Source organism: Silene latifolia, chromosome 8 (genome assembly GCF_048544455.1).
Source record: "Silene latifolia isolate original U9 population chromosome 8, ASM4854445v1, whole genome shotgun sequence".
Taxonomy (NCBI): Eukaryota; Viridiplantae; Streptophyta; class Magnoliopsida; order Caryophyllales; family Caryophyllaceae; genus Silene; species Silene latifolia.
Genome location: NC_133533.1, coordinates 44128062 through 44137600, shown reverse-complemented (window position 1 = coordinate 44137600; position 9539 = coordinate 44128062). Strand labels below are relative to the sequence as shown.

The following is a 9539-nucleotide window of genomic DNA, read 5'->3' as shown; positions in this document are numbered from 1 at the left end:
GGAATGGCTTCACCTAGGTGCATGTTCAAACTAGACTTGCAAAAAGCCTATGATACTATTGAATGGCCTTTTGTGGATCAGATGTTGGAGGCCTTAAACTTCCCTATTAAGTTTAGGACTATGGTGATGACTTGCATTTCTACTACTTCTTATTCTCTTAATCTTAATGGGGCAAGCTTTGGATATTTTAAAGGAAGAAGAGGGTTGAGACAAGGAGATCCTATTTCTCCTCTTGTCTTTTGTATTTGCATGGAATATCTCTCTAGGGTTCTGATGTATGCAACTGATAAGTGGTTTTTCAGATACCACCCACTCTGTAAGAGCCTCAAGCTGACCCACTTGCTATTTGCTGATGATTTATTGATGTTTTGCAAAGGAGAGGTTCAATCAATTATGCTTCTGCTAAGGGCTTTGGCTACATTTTCTGCTACCTCAGGACTTAGGGTTAATGCAGCTAAGTCTGAGGTAGTGTTTAATAGTGTTACATCAGTCCGAAGCGGGATATTTCGAGATTTCGGTTTCACTTGAAGGTAAGCTCCTTTTAAATACTTGGGTGTTCCTATCCAGCCGGGAGGCTAACTAGGGATGACGCAATGTCTTTGATTGAGAAGATTGTTTCAAGGGTCAGGAGTATTGGTGCCAGAAAACTGAGTTATGCAGGGAGGCTGGTTTTGATTAACTCAGTTTTCAATACTTTACATAACTACCGGTGTTCTATTTTTTTGATCCCCAAAGGAGTGATTAAGAGAATTAAGGCAATCTATAGGAATTATTTATGGAATGGGGACACTGAGTACCACAGATCTCCTCTTGTGGCCTGGCATGATGTTTGTTGCAGCAAAAAAGAAGGGGGATTGGGAATCAAAGAAGTTGGGGTGTGGAATGTGGCCACTGTTGGCAAGTTAGTTAATTGGATATACACAAAAGCAGATAGACTTTGGGTTTTATGGATAGACCATGTGTATATGAAAGGCCTTGCTTGGGAAAATTATCACCCTCCTCAAGATTCCAACTAGAATTGGAGCAATATTTGCAAGGTTCGTGGACTTCTCTCAGGTGGCTTTCAAGGTAATCAATGGGTAGCTGACCCTAAGGGCTGCTCTATAAGCTCTGGGTACCAATGGTTGCAGGGATCACACCCCTCTGTACCTTGGTACAAGGATGTATGGAATGATTGGTTTGTTCCCAAACAGGCTTTCATTGCTTGGTTGATTTGCAGACAAGCTTTGAATACAAGAGTTAAATTGTCTCGGTTGGGAGTATTGCTAATGATAATTGTGTTACGTGTGAAGGGGGCTGAAACTCATTGTCATTTATTTCCGATCGTGCCTATAGTCGCAAATTCTTCTGAGCTTAGAAAACTTGCTTCAAAAGAAGCTACTAATCAGTACAGGTAATTGTTCAAAATTGCAGACTCAAGTGGTCAGGCTTACCAGAACGATATACTGGTATACTCTATGGATGAAAAGGAATCGGTGCAGACTGGAGCTCAAGCTCAGGTGCCCTGCTCAGGTGATCAGGCTAATACAGCAGCAGGTCCAGGGGAGAGTTAAACAGAAACTGAAGGAGATTGTGCAATCAAGAGACAGGCAATGGCTAGCTAGCATTGACATTTGTGTTTAGTACATTCGATGTATATTCCTTTTTTTTTTTTTTTCTATTAACCACCTCTAATTTTAAGACTTATTCTCTTCTTAATCTGAGTGTCCAAATGAACCCAAATGAGAGGGTAATTCCGAATTAAACGGAGTACTAATCGTTAGTATCTTGTTTTCTTTGAACATAAATTCCCATTTAACTAACACTATCCGTCTCTTAATGCCGTACTAATTTCTGTTGCTCTTACGTCTTATTTGTGGTGTTTCTAATCTTGATCATTTTTGCTCTTGTTTCTTTTTGGGGGTTTCTCTGTATCCATAAACCCTAGAATTTTCATGACTAGTTTCCATCATCAGTTGAAAATCATGTCCGTTATGAAGAAGGCTAAATTGGGTAACGAGAATGCTAGTGAAATCCCTGAACATCTAATTCTTGAGCACATTTTGCCAAGACTTCCGGTAAAATCCCTGCTTCGCTTCAAAACTGTAAGCAAAATCTGGTTGTCTTCAATTTCCGCCCCTGCATTTCAGAAATCCCATTTACGACTCTCGTCGTATGCTCCTAAATTTCTTCTGTCTCATGTTGATGATGATGATCGCAAGATATTCTTGCTTTCTTATGATGAATCCAAGACAATTTTGAGTGATTTGGTACATTTAAACTCCAATATCCTTAGTGAACAATCTGATCACTTTTATCCTATAGGTTCTTGTAATGGGCTCTTGTGTTGGTATCATGAGCCGTTAGATTCCTTTACTATTTGGAACCCTGCTACCCGTCATTGTAAGAAAATCCTGGGCTATAGCGAAACCACTGACCAAGTTACTTTTCATGAGGTCTTTGATGCTTATGGATTCGGTTATGTTTCGTCTACCCATGATTATAAGATTCTTGTTATGTATTTGAGCTCGCACATTCAAGGATTTGGTTACTTTTACTTGTACTCGCTGAATACTGGGACATGGAGTACGCTCAATTACTTAGACGGGATGTATTATGCGCGTTCATTGTGTAGTATTACTGCTGTGTATATGGATGATACACTGTACTGGGCTTTCAGAAATCAGACCACCGGGGCCTTGGTTGGTATCATTGGTTTTGACTTGGTAACTGACCAAATGAACCCGGTTCAACAAATTCCGTGGCTATGTAACTACATGAGTGTGGACCAAATCTTTAAAATGGAAGGGTGTTTGTCATTGTGCTGCAGCAAGGGCAGGAATCTTGATTCCGATATCTGGATGTTGAAGCAGCAAGGCAATCCAAAAACTTGGTCCAAGTTGTTCTCTATTGATTGCAAAATGACACCTGTTCTTGATTTCACTGAGAATGGCAAGTATTTGGTGCAACATTCCGGACAACTCAAACTAATTGATCCTGTTGAGGAAGATGCTCATCATTCTACAAATGGTATTGATTGTCATGATGAGATTTTGGGAACAGGAAGTAAGTATGTTGAGAGTCTCATCTCCTTTTAGATCCAAAATACAGGAATGTGTCCCAAGTCTGATAATGGTAAGTTCATTTCACTGTAAATTTGACAGTGTCTTACTCTCTAACTGCAATTTGATAGTTACTACATGGTAAGGTGTTTGCTAGTACACTTTATTAAAAGTGGAGTATGTCTTTGTGTAATTGTTAATTCTCAATGTATCGCCCCCAAGACCCGCAAAATATTAGATTGGATACCTACACAATATCGCTCACCTCATTGATGCTGTAAACTGTAAAGTACTCTTGATCACTGTTAAGAACCTGATTTCTCTAGTATTTGTTGAAGCAAATTAATAGTGGAGTATGTCTTTGTGTACTTGTTAATTCTCAGTGCACTAGCTTCTTGTCTTATGATTGCTTTTGATATTGATTCTGATATAGTTTACCTTTCATATTTTTCGTGAGGGGTATTTTAATCAAATGTAAACAAATGATTAGGACGGAGGGTACTTGCGTACATTTGTTGAACCCAGAATCTGATGTTGGAAACTTTGTAAACATGACTCGGCAATGTTAGAACTTGGCACAACAATAGAGGAATAGGATCTGTCTTTGGTATATGCCTGTTGGTAGTAATGGTCAGACGGATATTAGACAGCGAGATATAGCTGTTGTACTCATGTTCCTCCTATTCTGGCTCATAATACCCTCAAATAATATTGTCTCATTCTGTGGATTACTCTATCAAAGGTGAGAAGGGATTGGTGGTGTCGTGGATCGGCGGTGGTGAGGAATGGGTCGAGTGATACAGATGCAAAATACGGAGCACTAAAAGTTTGAGGGTAGGGGAGTTAATGGTAGTGGATTAGTCGGTCACCGAGTCTGTTACTAGAATATGGAGTTCATAGTTGGGTTTATTCAGAAATAATATGAAGTTGAGATTATTTTGAGAAGGTCGGTCATGTTATGCCATCAAATCAGTCCAGGAGAAACATATGAGTATCAAATCAGTGTCCTCGTGTGAAGCTCAAATTGGGGAATTTTCAGTGTCCTCGTCTAATTAAATGCGTGAATATAAATTTACTTTTAACGGCATACAACCTTTAGCCCGTCAAACTCAATTCCCAAATTAGGCCTCACATCCTTAGAATTAATAATCTAGCATCCCACCCAAAAAAAAAAAGACAAACCAGAAAACAGATTAGAAGAGCCGTGCCCAAGTTTGCATTGCATAGTTTATCAATAATACATCCAACCTCTATTTGTCGCGCTCGCCTTTCTTTGCTGGTTTCTTGACCAACACCCAAATTTGCATTGCATAGTTATCGATAATCCAATAAACCTGACAGATACAGTGACGCACGTCTCACACAATAACTACGGATGAACTAAACCAACATTCCCCACATACACCGTATAATCTGTTTTCCAATAAACACTTCTGTAATTGAGTTGATTTTCATCCATGGACAGTGAAAATCAAAGGCTTCATGTCGTCTTCTTTCCACTTATGGCGGCGGGTCATATGATCCCAACCTTAGACATTGCTAAGCTTTTCGCGGCTCACTATGTTAAAACCGCCATTGTCACCACCCCTCTAAATGCCCCCTTTTTTATTAACCCATTACAGAACTACAAAAATATCGGTCCAACTATTGACGTCGAAATAATTCCATTTCCCTCTAAGGAGGTTGGCCTCCCTTAGGGAATCGAAAATTTCGACCAGTTCAGTTCAGATGAAATGTCCCTTCAATTTCTAAAAGCCACTGAATTACTTCAAGAACCGCTTGTTCGATTGCTAGAGAAATGCAATCCTAAGCCGAGCTGCCTTGTGGCTGATATGCTTCTTCCTTTTGCCACAGAAATTGCCGCGAAATTTAATATACCCAGGTTAGTTTTCCATGGTAGTTGCTGCTTTGCACTTAGTGTCATGGACGCTATGATTAAGCACGAGCCCCATAAAGCGGATTTGGATGATTATGAAGAATTTGTCATCCCACATCTTCCTCATGAGAATAAGATTACGAAAATGAAGTTAAACGAAGACTTTAGACGCGAAACGCCGAATATGGAGTTGATGCAAATCTTAAGGCGTGCCTTGGAATCTGAAATTAAGAGCTTTGGTGTTATAGTAAACAGCTTTTACGAGTTGGAACCGGATTATGCTGATTATTACCGGAAAGTTATGGGAAGGAAGGCATGGCAAATAGGCCCTGTTTCGTTATGTAATCGAGAAAAACAATCCATGTTCCGAAGAGGAAAGGATTCTTCAATTGATGAGCATGAATGCTTAAAATGGCTTGATTCAAAGGAGCCTAATTCAGTCATTTACATAAGTTTTGGTAGCGTGACCGAAGTCTGACCGGCGCAACTCCATGAAATTGCGAAAGGTCTAGAAGCTTCGGAGCAAAACTTCATATGGGTGGTGAGGAGAAACCATAATAAGGAAGAAAAAGAAGAGTGGATGCCAGAAGGGTTCGAGGAAAGGATACAAGGTAAGGGACTAATTATAAGAGGATGGGCTCCGCAAGTGCTGATTTTAGATCATGAAGCTGTGGGTGGGTTCGTAACTCATTGTGGGTGGAACTCGACTTTAGAAGGGATTTCATGTGGGGTTCCTATGGTTACTTGGCCGGCTTTTGCGGAGCAATTCTATATTGAAAAGTTGGTGACTGAGGTGTTGAAGACGGGCATTGAAGTTGGAGCGAAAGAATGGAATAGAACTGTAGAGTGTAAAGTAAAATGGGAAGAAGTAAAGGAGGTTGTAAGAAGGTTAATGGTTGAAGAAGAAGGTGTGGAGAAAAGAAGCAGGGCAAATAAGTTGAAAGAAAAGGCAAGGAAGGCTATTGAGGAAGGGGAATCATCTTATTCTGAGTTGTGTTCGTTAATTAATGAACGGTTTTTCTAACCTATACCCACTAGGTATAGGATAAGAAACCCAAAAAAGAAAAAAATAAATGATATTTGTATGGGAAATTGCAATATCAACTACTTTTACTTTGATTTACAAGAAAATATATTTATTAATTTCTATTTTGGGTTTCTTATCCTATGCCTAGTGGGCATAGGTTAGAAAAACCCATTAACGAATTAAGCAATTACAATGCTTACCACTAATGTGTTCGAGTCACGAATTAGCTTTGTATTCTTCTTTGTCTTTTGCAAAATTCATTACTATATGGTATTAATGTAAAGTTAAAAAAAATCTTCTATTAAAGCAAGAGCAAAAATAGAGTCAAGAATAATTCACATCAACAAAAACCATTTATACAAAATAATTGTTCATAACCAAGGAGAAAAAGTCATCTCCGATATTCCCAAGTCCCAAGACTTCTAATTTGCAACTCTCCCAAATATTGGTCACCTTTTTTTTTCCTCTCTAAAATATCAGCTTTCTCATTAATAAGCAATTAAGCATCAATACGGTAAACCGACCTTATCGAATATTCCCCATTCTTCTCCGGATACCAACACCACTACTCGTCCACGGGTCTATTATTGTTTAGTCGGATTTTGAGGATTCGATCTCGTTTAAAAGGAAGGAAGACTAATTCTACTTTCTCTTTATCCCATCCCCGTGCAGAAGGTCAGCCACGCACATCGCCACATTCCGGACCCATCTCGCTGTAATTTTGTTTTAGTACATTCTAATTTAGAATAATACAGCAACATGAAATATCAACTGCTCTATATTTTAATTTTTTTGGTAAAATGTCAGCTTGATGTTTGCGCTTCTCTAAATTACAATTCATTTAGGTTGTAATAGATCCTTCTCGATTAAAGATGGACTTTGGTTGTCTAAGGTGCATTTGATGTAATTGCGCACAAAAAAATTGAACACTAAGTTTGTAATTTGATTCCTCACAGGGTAAGTGTTGGATGAGGAGGTAGAGCAGTCAAATAGGACCCACGAGAAATGGCTTTAGAGTTATGTATAGAAAACCCCGGTGCTTCCCCGTATTAAACTGTTTTTCTAGTAGCTTTGTCATGACGTCATAGCTACCAAAAAGTACATTGTTGGCCGATCGGTTGGGAGAGAGGGAGCGTATGATTTTCATGGTAAGTTGCTGGGCTTTATGGGAGTGGAGAAACAAAGCGGTGTTCGAGGGTGTTAGGTGGTGTGTAGCGGAGGTTGTAGAGCGGCTTTGGTCGCTGTTATGGGAAATGCAGAAGAACGAAGCGAGTGGTACTCGAGAGAGAGGGAGTTTGGAGGGGCATATAACGAGTGGGTGTTCGGGCTGGTTAAAGCCGAGTGATGGGGTGTGTAAGGTGAATGTATACGCAAGTGTGAGGGAGGAAATTGGGACGGGATAGGGGCTGTATGTCAGGATAGGTCAGAGAAGATATTGTAGGGAGTTGCGATGCAGGTCGAGGAGGAACTTGTCCCAGTTATGGCGGAAGCGGGGACTCCAGGAAGCAAAGCAGGATGGTGCTAGGATGGCAGTGGTTGAAAGCGATTGCATTAACTTCATTGAAGACATCAAGCCCCGAAAACATGGTCGCAGCGATATTTATTTAGTTTATAAAGACATTTATTCTTTATGTACTTTTTTTGATACGATTCCCTTTGCTTTTACTCGTAGAAACAATTAATAGGTTAGCTCATGAATTTGCTCTAACATCTCCGTGGACGTTCGGACGAAGATGCTGTAGGGATTCGGTTCCGGATTATTTGGAGTGTGTTTGCTGTGATTGATTCAATGAATTAACCCCTTGTTGGGTTTTCTCAAAAAAGAAAAAAATTATTCTAGACCAGAATTTAAAAGTAAGACCAGACAAATGTAAGTTCTATATTCATTATTGAATAACTATTATCAAATAATAGCATAATATATGATATGAAATGGTCATATATTGAATTCTAAATATATCTGATTTAGATTAAATCTTAACTAAATCATGCATGTGCAAGTGCAACTAATATTAACAAAAGTATTTTCCTGTTAAGCAATTTTAAATTCTATCATATAGATTAAGTCTTAACTAAATAATGTATGTATTATTGGAAACGTAGTGTTTTTTTTTAATTCTCGTCTTTGTAAATAAATCATTTGAAAATATTTTGATAAAATTAAACAACACTCACGTTCCTAATTTCTAAGAATGATATTACTATTATATATATCATATTCTTTGAGTATGTTAAAATTTCATATCAATTGTATTTATGCTAATCTAACATATTCTGAATATTAAAGTTTAAAATCCAAACTCGTGTATTTCGTACGGGTCTGAAAATAATATTTACTACTCCCTCCTATTCGGGGTTTTCTTCCCCTTTGATGTGGGCACAAGATTTTAGTAGATGATTAAAGAATGAATAAAGTAAGATGGTGGGGTTTGTGAATTGGAGAAAGAAATGAATAATTAGGAATTAAATAAGGAATTGTGAGTTAGGTGGGGTTTGGTGATAGGAGAGAGGGATGAATAAAATATGAGTAAAAGTTGGGTGGGGTTTGGTAATAGGAGAGAGGGATGAATAAAATAAGAGTAAAAGTTTCCAAAATAAGAAAGGGGAAGAAAACCTGAATAATCCGTTTAAGGAAATAGGGAAGAAAATAGTGAATAGGAGGGAGTATATTGCAATTATATAAGAAAGCCGAAGTATAATTTAAATGAAAACCGAAACATAAAAAAAATTCCTAAAGTATTTTATTCAAATAATTATTTCCCTTAAACAATAAGTGTAGATATCTGTATGTGTCGATATTGGAATTTACAGAAATCCCGACAAAACACCCGATGATGATAGGACGCATGTTTACTTACATCGCTCGTTAGCGGATTTTGTTTTGTTATACGGGACAAGCGTTATTTGACGGTTTTATAATTTAAATGAATTTAGGTTATTTTGAAATAAATGAAATTTATTTCATCAGTTTTCATATTTTCGATTTTATTTAAAATTTAAGGCTTTTATAATTTATTTGAAAAATAAATTATTATTCAAAGTTTTTGTTTTGAATTTATTTGAAATGAGATATGTGATAGTTTCATTTTATCGCTTTATTTTAATTTGAAAAGTTAACTTTAAAACGGTTTTAAACGAGGTTTTTAAACGGTTTTAAGCTCGTTTTTAAGACGATTTTAAGCTCGATTTTGAACGGATTTTGACACGAGTTTTGAGGTAGCTTTGGCACGCCCCTTTCCCCCTTTGATCCCAGGTTCGAACCCCCATACACTCACCTTTCCCCTTCCCTTTTTCCACCTTCAAACCCGCACCCGTACCCTATTTTTGCGTGCAAAACAAGGGCACCCGAGCCCCCACATCGAGCCCCATTTCAAACCCAATTCCTTTCCCTATCTTTTCTAGCCTATTCCCCAAGCAAGAGAGATATTTTCCCTCATCCAGAACAACTTGCAATACCCTCTAACAACCGAATCAAATCCCTCCATATCAATCACACATTATCCTTCCATTTTTACCAAAACCGAAATATCACCCTTGCACACCCACATCTCGTCTCTATACATTTTCTGCCTCTCCAAGGAATATATTTCCTATC

The 9539-nt window shown here is 38.1% G+C and overlaps 1 protein-coding gene, 1 long non-coding RNA gene and 1 pseudogene across 2 annotated transcripts; all 3 read left to right on the top strand.

The window, feature by feature from the left end:
- The first annotated feature begins 1697 nt into the window (after positions 1-1697).
- On the top strand, positions 1698-3408 carry LOC141596783 (F-box/kelch-repeat protein At3g23880-like). Its single transcript, XM_074417030.1, has one exon. It carries the CDS (start codon positions 1935-1937, stop codon positions 3075-3077), a length of 1143 nt encoding a protein of 380 aa, XP_074273131.1. The 5' UTR covers positions 1698-1934; the 3' UTR covers positions 3078-3408.
- A 639-nt stretch (positions 3409-4047) lies between these two features.
- On the top strand, positions 4048-6021 carry LOC141596782 (scopoletin glucosyltransferase-like; annotated as a pseudogene).
- Positions 6022-6302: 281 nt separating this feature from the next.
- Positions 6303-7609, top strand: LOC141596781 (uncharacterized). The gene is made up of 2 exons (XR_012522591.1): positions 6303-6619; positions 6901-7609. It is a non-coding gene; the product is annotated as an uncharacterized LOC141596781 (long non-coding RNA).
- The last annotated feature ends 1930 nt before the right edge of the window (positions 7610-9539 follow it).

What these genes read in the sequence shown, in the direction of transcription:
- LOC141596783 (XM_074417030.1), top strand. Translation starts at nt 1,935, where the DNA reads ATGACTAGTTTCCATCATCAGTTGAAAATCATGTCCGTTATGAAGAAG.